The sequence below is a fragment of the Equus quagga genome, chromosome 8 (assembly GCF_021613505.1).
Source record: "Equus quagga isolate Etosha38 chromosome 8, UCLA_HA_Equagga_1.0, whole genome shotgun sequence".
NCBI lineage: Eukaryota > Metazoa > Chordata > Mammalia > Perissodactyla > Equidae > Equus > Equus quagga.
In genome coordinates, this window is record NC_060274.1 from 9,985,881 (window position 1) to 9,998,550 (window position 12,670).

General features: G+C 42.4%; 1 protein-coding gene across 3 annotated transcripts in view; it reads right to left on the reverse strand.

Moving 5' to 3' along the window:
• The window catches only part of SNX9 (sorting nexin 9), a 94,655-nt gene extending 84,166 nt beyond the window's left edge, over window positions 1–10,489 (reverse strand). For all 3 annotated transcript variants that reach the window (XM_046668840.1, XM_046668839.1, XM_046668842.1), the window contains exon 1: window positions 10,415–10,489. In XM_046668840.1, coding sequence (XP_046524796.1) covers window positions 10,415–10,474 — 60 coding nt within the window. In that variant the 5' untranslated portion in view covers window positions 10,475–10,489. The remainder of the gene's footprint in view (window positions 1–10,414) is intronic.
• Window positions 10,490–12,670: the final 2,181 nt, after the last annotated feature.

Sequence of the window (12,670 nt, forward strand, 5' to 3'; positions counted from 1 at the left end):
TTAACCACTCGGCCACGGAGCCGGCCCCCCAAACATTTATTAATTATACTTTTCCTAAATCCCTACCATGATTCTGGGGAGGAATTTCCCCCCAATATCCTAGGCTTTCCTGTTTAAAGCCATCAGCAGGAATTTCAAAAGTCTGCATTCTCACGGATGCTCTGTGGCTGCTGAGGCTGACGCCAGATACCAGACTGAAGCTGGGTGGTGGACAGGCATTCATTTTGTCAACAAATATGGAAGGCGGTCACTCCTGCCGGCTCCATCCGAGGTGGTACAGTGGTGAAAAGCATAGCAAGGTGTCTACCTCCCTCAGAAGCGCTGGTTTTAGGAGGAGACAGCCGCTCGACATGCAAGGTAATTCCAGGCGGTGGCAGGTGCGACTAAAGAAATGAGTGAGTGATGTGATAAGTAAGCGGCTGGTGGAGGGCCACATTAAATAATGTGGCTGGGAAGGTCACTCTGAAAAGCCGGCTTGTGAAGAGCAGGGATAGGGGAGGCCCGAGGCTAGGCATGGCAAGAGGGACAGCCACCGCAAAGCCTGGATAAAGCGCGCTGGGTAAAGCTAAGTGGAAAAACACAAGTCAGAGGTCAAACAAGACAAAGGTACTTTTACAAAAAAGAGTATTTAAAATTAACACCTTATTTTTAGCAGGGCTTCCCTGCTGTGTCTATGCAAATCAACTAGCATTGAGGAGAAAAAAGGGGACATTATTTATTTAACCCATGAATAAAATATACTGAAAAAATAAGTCACAGGAATGAAGCACTACTAAAACCAGAAGAGAAGATGTGTAACATGTTAGGTGGGCGCCCCGATTCCTGGGCCCGGCTAGAACCACTCATCTATGAGCACAGTTTGTACCTGGCTTCAGCCCTTCTCAGCACTGCCCTCCTGGCAGCCTGTTTGCCGTCTCTGTCCTAAAGCTCAATAATCAACAGGGAGGAAATTAAAAACAAATTTTTCTTTACTTAGAAAACTCCTCAAGAATATATGATTAACCATTTTTCATGGTCCTTCTTTTCTAAGTATCACACATTTACCTGGTTTCAAAAAAAGATTACACTGAAAGTATAATTCATCAAGAAAAGATTCTTCTTAATGCCTCAGGGTCTCCATCATAACCATGAATTACTGCAGAAGGTAAAAGCCATTGGATATTTATTTCCGAGGCCTCAGCTTTCACACATGAAAAATGATGGGGTTAGACTACATGACCTGCAAGGCCCTTTGGGCCTGTTTAAAGAATGTAAGTTAAATATCTTACATTAATGTATCTAAAGAACACCACTAAAGTGAAATGTACAGATGTTTAAAATTAAACTACTCAAAATGTTGTTTCTCTTTAAGGTCATCGACATAAATACACATACAACTGGGTTACATGAGGAATACGGGTGTCAGCTTCGAACTCACACTTGGAGGAACGCCAGCACTCTTAACTGTGATTTATTTTTAACAGCGGTTCCTCCTTAGGGCGATTCCTCTTCTAGATTCTCACAGTTGATATAAAACTCACCACAGAACTACAGCTGGATTAACTGTATCACAGGTGTAAGGTTCAAGATCTAGTAAAACAGGACTGCCAGAGAGAAGTAAGTCACAAAACAAAACACAATTTGAGCGGCTAAGTTTATTGTTCCAAAGACGGAAGAATGAATCACGGTGGTTCAGATGAAGAGATTTAGACCAAACAGCAACCAAGAGAGGGGCAAAGATTACCGAATGAGGGATTCGTCACGTGTGAAGACTGAGAAGCTGGAAGAGCTCCTTGGTGGCGGCCTAACTACACACCTTCTAAGGGGCACGAAACGTGCCTCTGCCCAGGTTTTCGCCAGCACCCTCTTTTCCTCTTCCAGTTGACCCTTCCCGCAAACTAACAAACAGCACAAAAAGGGAAATCCGAGCAGATGAGGAAAGTGAGGGAGGATGAACTAACGTCTCTAGGCATGAGGCACTTCACCCAGGTCCAGACTTATTTTCAAAACAACCCTGGGATGGTGGCGTTACTCAGGTTTTTTTTGTTTTTTTTTTTAAAGATTTTATTTTTTCCTTTTTCTCCCCAAAGCCCCCCGGTACATAGTTGTGTATTCTTCGTTGTGGGTTCTTCTAGTTGTGGCAGGTGAGACGCTGCCTCAGCGTGGTCTGATGAGCGGTGCCATGTCGGCACCCAGGATTCGAACCAACGAAACACTGGGCCGCCTGCGGCGGAGTGCTCGAACTTAACCACTCGGCCACGGGGCCAGCCCCTGGCGTTACTCAGTTTTACAGGAGAAACAGTAGCTCAAACCAATTACACACCTCGACTAACCTGCCTTGAGGTAGAAGGACCGACAAATGGAAAAACTGGAATTTTAATCCAGTTCCTTGCCCTCCAGCTTCTGTGATGTCAGCTACCCTGGAGCCATCCTGGCCCCTGAACTGATCTTCCGGCCACCTCTCCTCTCTTCCAGTCAACTCCGCACACTGCTGCTGGAGGCTCTCTTGAGAAACACACATCAATAACTTCTTACCTAGGATCAAGTTCAGATTCATTTCCCTGGCAAGATCGCCCAAAATCTAACCCTACCCTAAAAATCTAACCCCATCTCCTCCTCCACAACACCAAACCCCCTCCCACAGCACTCTCTTCTCCCACCCAGGAAGCCACCATTGGCAGCCACAGTGTAGATGCTCACACATTCATGCCCTCCTCTTCCCCCTTTACTGGACCCCCACCCCCATCTTGTTCAGGTTTTCATCCCTCCCTCTGGTGAGTCAGGTAAGGTAACCCCACGTCCAGCTCTGGGGACAGACCTAGGCCTGATGAGCCTGGGCCAATGTTTCTCACGGTGACACAATTCACATCAAGGCAACAGGAGGACAGTTTTTTATATTCTTTCTTTTGGAACTCTCCTGCACATTATAAGAAGTTTAACATCCCTCCAAAGGATATGATAGGCTCTGGCATAATTACAGATGAGGAACCATAGCCCAGAGTGACTAATTTGCCTACGATCACAGAGCTAGAAAGCAGTGAAGCTGAGGCTGCAACCCAGGACTGTCTCGTGGTAGAGCCTGGGCCTTTCCAGGATACCAGGTGGCTCCCAGCTCCTACTCGAAAACTCGTCTACTGAGTGTCTACTACTGATCACTCTACGAGGATAGGAAAACAAGCAAGGAAGAGCCATTGCCCTCAAAGGCTGATGGGAAAAGAGACAAAGTTACAAAAGAATGTGGTGTAACAGAGAGACTGCACCAGGAGAATGGCAGCACAGTGGGCAGAGATCTTATCTGTGGGCAGGGAAGGAGGTGTTGGCAGCGAGGGAACAAATCCGAGAAAGTAGGGGAGAGGGTATCCTGAGCCTTAACAACTTGGTCAGTATCTTTCATCTTCCTATCGAATGTGGTCTTGTATAGCTGTTTTTTAAAACACTAAAATCACGAAGGCCTCAAGGACAGAGACCATGTCTGTCTTCTTTTATATCCTCCATGATAAACCTAGTTCATTTAGTTTCAAATTATAAATAAGCACTGAAAATAGGCTAAATTGAAATGCCAAGAAAGATTGTGTCCCATCGCCACCAGCAGAATCTATCTTTTCATAGGAGGAAGTCTTCCCCTACTTCTAGGGTAGAAGGAAAGACTACTGCAGATACTGTAACTATTAAGCTCCCCATCCTTGTAGGAGCCTCTAAATTTAAAGAGCTATGATCCCATTTTCCTTTGTAAAACAGAAAAATGATAGATTACTTAAGTAAACTACATTTTGCTGTTTTTTAGATAACTGTTTAAATCATGATATGGCACAAGGATAGCGATTTACTAAAGCAGTTGATCAAGTTAAAATAGTGAGGAAAGAATACTGAATTCATCACCCATCATCAACTCTCCTCAAAGCCTGAGGGGCCTGCGAGAACCAGACTCTAACCTAAGCAATCCCAGGGAACTAGCCACAAATCACAACAATCTGACGCATAAATAGGAGAGTACCATGCAGCCTGTATGGCACGTGGCCAATCTACCCAATTACTGACGCTCTCTGAGCTCTGTATAAAACACGTGGCATGTTGAACTCTTCATTTAGCCACTGTCTAATATCCAGCGGCAACTCTCATCCCACCAGTTGAATCATCACATGATTACCAAGATGGTTCTCAAACTCGTTTATGTCAGTTGTACTTATAGTTGTAGCCAAGCAATTGAATTATTACATAAGCTAATGAAACGAGAGTGGAAAAGAGTAATTGTTTCTAAGAAAATTAAGTTGAATGTTTTCAGGAGCCTTGATAAAACATAAGTTGCTGAAAAGTTTACTGTCAAAGTTCAGTGTAGTTGAGACAACAGTTAAGACATATGGGAAAGAATTTTTATAATCTAAGATTCTGTATTCACAATGCTTTGAAACTGTTTTTAAATTCTCTAAGCTCTTTAAAAGAAAGTAAAAATGGAAGCCAGAGGCAATGCATTCTATCATTCACGATGGATCACTTACAACTCCAATCAGAGGAACAGAATCAAAGACAAGACCTTGGCTTTCCATCAAAGGATTGGTGAATAAATGGATATTTATGTACTTCAAATTAAAATAAGATGGTATTTCCTTTTCAATTGTTATTTTCATCAACTTTTTAGCCAACTACAGTTAACATCTGGAGGTGAAAGGTCAGGCCATGTCTTGGTCACCTCTGATGTAACAGATGCAAATAATCCCATTCTCTTCACCTCTAGTTCTAAGCATCCTCCTGTTGCCGGCTTAGGAGCGCCTCGTCTGCTGAGGATTGTGTTAAGTGCAGTGAGATGACAAGCGGACAGCAACATAACACATCCTAAAACCTCTGGGGATGTTAGCTGTAGCCACTCTACCGATGGCAAAATCTGTTCTAAATGAACACTGGCAGATTCATACAAATGCCAAGCAATGACAGTTTTAAGTAACATCACCAAAGCATCTGGCCGAACTAGATGGCACTGTCCTTACCTTAACGCATATCAAGCCACAAAAATACAGCAAACTATTAATTTACGAATATGTTTACACCATATACCATCAGACTGGAGATTTCAAGATATTAAGGATTTATTCTTAATTTTTAAATGTGATAGGAATTACTGTGTTCTTAAAAAGTCTTATTTTGGGAGGTACATACAGAAATATTTATCATGAAATAGTATGCGTGAAATTTGCTTCAAAATAACAAAGGAAGGGGAAAAGGAGGAAGGAAGTTTAGAGGAAACAAGTTTGGCCAGGAGTTGTTAATTGCTGGGGCTGACAATGAGTAAACAGTGGGTTCACCACATATTCTATTTTTGCCTACGTTTGGAAATTTTATAAATAAAAAGTTAAAATAAAGAATACTGAATCATGCCAAATTGTTTAGATAATACCCTAAAAACTCACAGGCATGGAGTTCTTAAGCGCAAATAGTATGAAATTTCAGTAATATATTTCATACCAAAAAAAAATCACTTAATGGAACCAGGAAAATGAAGATGCATGGAATCTGAAAATCCTAAGCCAGGTTGATGCCATTTCTTCTAAGCCCGTGAGAACATTCTGACCCCATTCTCAGTGTTCCGGTTGCTTTCTTACACTGCTGTTCTCGAAATTGCTGAGGCTTCAGAAAGTTTACTCAAGAAACTGCTTCAGCAGCGAGTCCAATTAGGAAAGGAACGTAGTGGGCTGTAACTGGTTATAAATACTTTTATATCTGCTCAAAATCTGCCAGTTTGGACATATTTTACTTACAGTCCAGACGAACACCAGTCAAGTCAATAGGATGATGACAGTCAATCCCACTATTTTACAGCCCAAAGGGGCAAATGGTCTGATGGGTGTCTGTATTTACTTTCAGTATATCCAGGTGACACGATCTGAAACTTTCTGTCAGACAGAACCTAAAATTCAGTATGTTAGAGATTTTTTAAATTTCATTTAAAAATTCTTTTCAACTGACTTGACTGGGAGATTCCTCCTATATAAAAGGATAACCTATCAATCGTTCTGTAGCTTTCTCACTCACTGGCTTAAATGGAGCACAGGATTTTCCTAGAGTGACTTTAACTAGATCCAATCAATTAAGCTTCAAGAAGGGATAAAGTAAGACTCAACTTCAATATAAAAATAACAGAGAGTTAACTCCCTGAAGTTAGCTTTGGTCAATAAAGGCAAGCTCAACTCTTTAAAAAAAAAAAAACAAGAAAGAAAGGAAAAAGTCATCTTAGGTCTGTTGAAACCTAGTGGTTTCAAATCTCATTCAGAACAAATGCCAAGCCCTCATCCCCCACAACTCTAGGACCTGGGGGACGATGCCACTCTTCCTGGGGGCTCCCTCCAGCTCCACTCTGCGCAGCCACACTGACTTCTAGGCATGCTCCCGCCTGAGGGCAATGCTCTTTCATTAGAGGTCCAAATGGCGAGCTCCCTCCCTTCTTCAGGCCTTGAGTTGAGGGTCACCTTCCCAGTGACCGGTCACCCCATCTAGCATTGTGCGCATGCAAGCAGCACACACCCCGTCACACGTTCTCTCCTCCTTCCCAGCTGTGTTTTTCTCCTCACCTTCTTTTTCTCCTTATGACCCTGTTTATTGCCAGCTCCTTCACTAGACTTACAAGGGCCCTGCGAGCAGGGAGTTTTGCCTGAGTACAGGGATCTAAGACTATTTTCTTTAATGCTGTGCTCCTAATGCTTCAGCAGTTTCTGTCCCATAGTAGATGCTCAACAATTTACTGAAGGAACAAAATAACATGATGATGGCACACTGTGAGGATCCAATGAGAGCTGCTCTCTGTGAACTTAGTGAACGGATCTGCTGAACACACGCAGTGGTATCACATCAGATTTTCTAGCAATGCCAACGTGCTTCAGAACCTCATTCATACGTATGTCTTCTATGCCTCCAACACTGTTTTTGGAATGTTTTTATCTCGTCTGGATGTCTGAAAGGTAGTTTACCAGAATTAACAAGGCACACTGAGGCAGTGATAAAAAGAACCAAACTCAAATTGCCAGAAACCCAGACAACGGGAAAGTGGGTTAACAAAGTTTTGGATAAAGAAGAAGCAGACAGAAAAGTTCATCACCTCCACAAGAGTAACTGGAAACCAGAAACACTTGGTTCAGCTCCCGGAATACAGTTAAGGCAGACGTAGACCTTGGCGTCTATCAGATCCTAGTTGACAGTTTATTTTTACAATAATTTGAATAAGATTACCCAACCATAACAACTATCCTTTGGTAAGCCCTTTCCATAAATTTTTACTTAATTCTTGAGATAATGTGGTACAGACAGTATTTTTGAAATGTCGTTTTTTCACCTTTAGGGCTTTTTTTCCCTTATCCCTCCCCCACCCCCAACCCTGACCCACACCAGCAGTGCCCCCTGGGCCCCTGCCTCAGGAGAGGGATACGATGCAGCAGGACAACACAGTCTGCCCAGCTGTGGGTCCCAAGGCCCTCAGAAGAGAAGGACTCTGAGCTTCAGTGGGAAACATCTGTGAGAAATGCTGCAAAGGAGAGACAAAGCCTCGCCTCGTTTCTCCCACCCCCGCCTCCACCCTCAAAGCCTGGAAAAGATGACCTGGGCTGCGGAAAAGAGAGTGGGGAGTACACAGAAGAGTCTAGAGACAGTGGTGAGACTTGGAGAGAGAACCATCACCCCCTGGTGCCAGACCGCAATGAAACAAGTGGACTGGAGGGAAAATAGCGCTTGACTGCATCAGGGTAGAAAGTCTCTCCAGCGCTGCAGAGATGCGGGTCCCTCCAGGGCATGGGGACAGCAAGGAAGCAGTGGAGGAGGGAACCACCACACCGAGGGGTGAGGACCACAGGAGCAAGCAACACCTCTGTGCAGAGGGACTGAGGGCTAGCCGGGGTGCGCCCCCGGGGCATGATGTAACTCTCTCTGCCCTCAAAGCAAACCTAACCCTGGGCAAGAGGAGGCTGCCTGCGAAATGAACATACAGGTCCACTTCCCAGCAGGATGGGGACAGAAGCTGTTGTAAATTATTACAGAAAAATAAAGTTCTATTTTTTTTGCCCATCGGGATTGTGCAATGGAATTCACACTCAAGTTCATATTATTACTTATATTTTGCAGATGAGAAAAGTGAAGCACTAAGTAACTTTCCAAAGTAACGTGGCTGGATTTGATCCCAGACTCCCAATCTCCATGCCATACCACCACTACTGCATTGAAATAAACTTCATCATCACACAAAACTGATTTCACTCATTCACTGCATCTCTAATAGAAGACACAACAGAATTTCTCTTCTAAATGTAAAACTCAAGGGAAATCAAACAGTAATAAGGGAAATGGGCTTTTATGTCACAGCTACCATGAATCATAGAGGAATGCCAACAACCTCAAAATTAATTCATTACATACACGTTGCCCCATAAACAATAGTAATTATACAAAAGTACAATTCATTAGAAATACTTAATACCAAAAAGATACTATGAAGTCATTAGCATTTTTAAATGTATCCATGTTTTATTAATAATTTACATATATTTTTAAAACAACTGTGAATTTTAACTGCACCTGTGAAGAAGTACGATACACAGTCTGTGACAATGTTTTTGCTCATTTAGATCTAAAGATCCCCTGAAAGCTCACCAGCTGGGAATCTCCAATCTAGAATGAACTCTGGATGTTTCCAACCAGGCACAGAAAATACTCCAAACATTTTAACTAAACCACTAAGCTGCAAATCAAAAGGAGCAGATCTGTTTTAACCATTCCGAGACACTACGTCCAAGGCCACAGGGATTTAGAACGAGCCATGCCAGAGAAACAGACTCTGCACGTGGTGCTCACTGGCTCCTGAAAGCGGCTGAGTGTGACCAGCCCCAGATAAAATATCAGATCACGACAGGGAGACTGGAAACGTACGCCTTCTTTGAAATGTACTTCCCAGCCTGCAAGGGCAGTCATTATAAGGAAGAACTCTTTAAAAAGAGACCTCAAACTGGAACCATCTTCATTTATTTGACACCACTCCCTACTCTACTCAAGGAGAGAAATGATCCTCTTCCACATTAGGACTAACGTATGTTGGAGTATTTAGCTAGTATTTATTTTTTTTTACATAAAATTTTCCAACTGTGGCCTCTTTATTGACATCAATTCATGACTCCAAATACTTTGCCATCACTGTACACTGCACATACTTCTGCCACAGCAACTAAACTAAACTGAAGAGATGAAAGTGTCTGTTCCCCCCCATTAAATGATAAACTGTTTGAGAGTAGGAAAATGTGCATGCATTGTTCACTTACAGGGTTTATAAGTTCTGGAGAGAGACTGTTAAATGAAAAGAAACATGCTTTCAATTTTTGGTAGCACACTTAAAATTTCCTGTAAATATCCTTTGATATTTACGTATGATGATAATCTAACGTTACCCACAGCCAGTGAAAATGAATAGTATTCCATAACTAAGAGCATATGCTGTTTATGGATCCAACAAAAAGACTCTGAATGGTGTAAATGCCAACAAGGACTTCACAGTATTTTCCTGCACTGTTCTTCCTAGAGTGCACAGGCAAGTGGCGTGCACACAGCCAGCCTCTCAATCATGAGGCTCCTTTCTAAGGCGGTGTACACCTCTGCCTTCATCCATATGTCAGTCCTAGAACAATCAATTTAATTATTCCAAGGGCGGTTTCTCCACTTGAGGACTATCCCCATTCTTTTCTCAAGCTCTTCTTTCTTTGGCTTCAGGTCACTATTCTTTCTTTATTTGGGCCTAATCTGCTCTGTTACTATCCCGTTAATTTTCAATTATATTCTATTTTTAGCAATTATATTTGGTTCTATTTCACTCCTTTGAGGCGTCTAAGTGGGCAAAGAGGAAAGTTCACTGTGATGAAATTCAAAGTCATCAAAATTAAGTGCAGGTGCACAGCACACGAATAAGATAAAAACTGGATTTACACAAAGATCAGATTATCTGAATTATAAAATAATTACAAACAAGAGTATTTTATACAGTAATCCCCCCCAGTGAACTAAAAATTCTTATCATTACACAGGCACTTTGGGAACATCTGATACAAAGCAAATAAATGTGGACTGACTACTGTGAACCACAATGACATACAAAATCGTAGGCATGCTTTCCGGCTAACCGGCCAGTCACCTCACCACCAGTGACCCCACCAGTGTCAAGTCATTGTGCACACAATACAAATGACCAATCAATAGGGCACTGCAAAGTTACTGAAAACCACAAGTTGATGAGAAACTAAACAGCTTTTGAGAATTTACCAATCTCTTGACTTTCAGCATCACTTGAACCCAATTAGACAGAAGAGCCCTTTAAGCAAGAAACAACACTGACTGCACAGGGCGTGGTAGCGCGGCCCACCCAATTTACAGTCCACAGAGGCTGGGGAGGAATCGAGGACAGAACCCAGGTTCTTACTTTCTTTTTCCATCTTCTGCAACAGTGGTTCTCCAAGCGTCGTCCCCAGAGCAGCAGCATCTCCCAGGAGATGGCAGAAACGCGTGTTCTGGGCCCCACCCCTGAATCAGAAACTCTGGAGGCGGAAGGCAGCAATCTGTGATTGAACAAGCTCCCAGGGTGGGGACTGTGACGCAGCCGGGTACCACAGGTCTACCATTAATGCCGAAAACTCAGGCAACACGATCGCCACTCATAAAACTTTGAGGCACTCCAGTGAGTGTCCAATTTCTCTCTTAGATGGAAGCTTATAACCACTGCCATAATCTTTCTTTACAGAGAGTCCTAAAGAGTCAGAGAAGAGGGGAGTTTGGGGGAAATTATTTAATACCGGCATTTTAGAGAACCACCACCTATCACTTTTAGAACACAAAGTACAGGAAGAGCATGAGATATTTTTACTTACCAAAAAGGGGAATAGGTTTTAAAATATTATAGATATAGGAGTAAAGACTAGAACCAGAAGTAGCTATAAAAACCAGAATTTTAAAAAACAACCTCTATATTTTTTGTATCACCTCAGGTTTAAATGGTTAAGATGGATCAACCTAATATAACCACAGGCCTTCGTAGTCTAAAGGCTACTGACTTTCCGGTGTTGTGGTTATAAGGATAGTGAACATGCTTTATTTATTGGTAACGGCAATTACGAGACAAAGTCAGTCTGACACATCAACGAAAGGGCTGAAAATCTTAAATTCAACTCTTGACTCGAAAATCTATGAAGGTGGGGAGAGGACAGAAGTGATGAAACTGCTCCTGAGCCAAAAAGGGTTACTGCTCTGCTTCCTCGAGGCTCCTGAGGGGGGGGTGCAGACAGGCAGGGAAAATTACGACATATTTATAAAGCAGCAATTTTTAAGACCTTCAGGTTCAGTGCCGGTTGCTCAGGAAGTTTTCACTTATTTTTAAAAGTTAAAAAGCATGCTTTTTCTCCTTTGGAAGAAGTCAGAAAATATGGCGCTCAAGGAAGCAAAAGTTTTATGCTTCCACTTGTAATGTATTCCACCTGAATGTATTAGCATTTTCCCATTGAGGTGCCACCTACTATTTATAAGCATTCATTAAAAACAGGTTTTTTCATCTTAGTATAATTCAAAACAAATTAACAGAAGATGGGTAAGTCTGGGAATCTGCTTTAGAGGCCTGGCTAATGACAATAAGTTTTTAAATAAAAAAAAAATGAACTTGTTTTCTTCCTTATTACAAATGCAATAAATATTCATTACTCAAAATCTTGAGAATACAAATCACACTAAGGGGCGGAAAAAAGTGCCCAAGTGCAGCCATCAAGAGATAGACAACTACTGTTAACACGTGTATCTACCTTTGCAAGCCCTCTTCCACTGACCTGCATCATAAAATCCACTTAAACTGGCATTTAACTGGTACATTTCAGAGAGCTCATCAGTTTTTGAATGTCAGCTGTCTCAGGCAAGGATCCAAATCTTACCACCCTCTTCCAGCATAAGACAGGCACATAGGAGCTAGTGAAATGTCTCCTGAACATCTGGATCCTACAGGACAAAGTCTGGACTTGCAGACTGTCAAGATGTACTGTGTAAGTGTTTGTAAGGTGACTGATGTGACAGAATGAGGGTTAACATTCACCCGATGAATTAAAGAAAAACATAGACATTTCAAGACTCAGCTCCTCTGAAAGCCTTGCTGGGTCAAGAAGCTGGGGCAGGAGCCCCACAGAAAGTCTGCACTCCCCTAGGACACTAAAACTTTGGTGAGGGGCTCTCTGAGGGCAAAGAGAAGGCCCTTCAGACTGACATCCCAGCGTGGAGCAGAGGACCTGGCAATGAGCCCATGTGGAGTTCAAATGATGGAGTCAGTGAACAATGGCAGGTAACAGTTCCCAGAATAAAGTTGCATTTTTTGCCCTCGTGAACTTATCCCTAACGTTACATGTCTCTTTGACCTAATGAACAACCACAAACAGGTGACTTTTGAATCCTGTCTCTGCAGGTAGTAACACTCTTTGACTCCATTTTCAGATACTAAGAATAGCTTAGAAGAATTGAGTCACATTGAATAACATCCTCAAGCGCTGTATTTACAAGGCCTAAAAATGAGTAATATGGGCTACATCTATCACATGTTTTTAACAGTCAAGAGGGGGGATAAAAAGAAAAGAAATACCAACTGCAAAGTGAAATGCCCACAGTCTGTTACTTTGATTGCTTGACTTAAGGTCTGCTTTCAACTAAA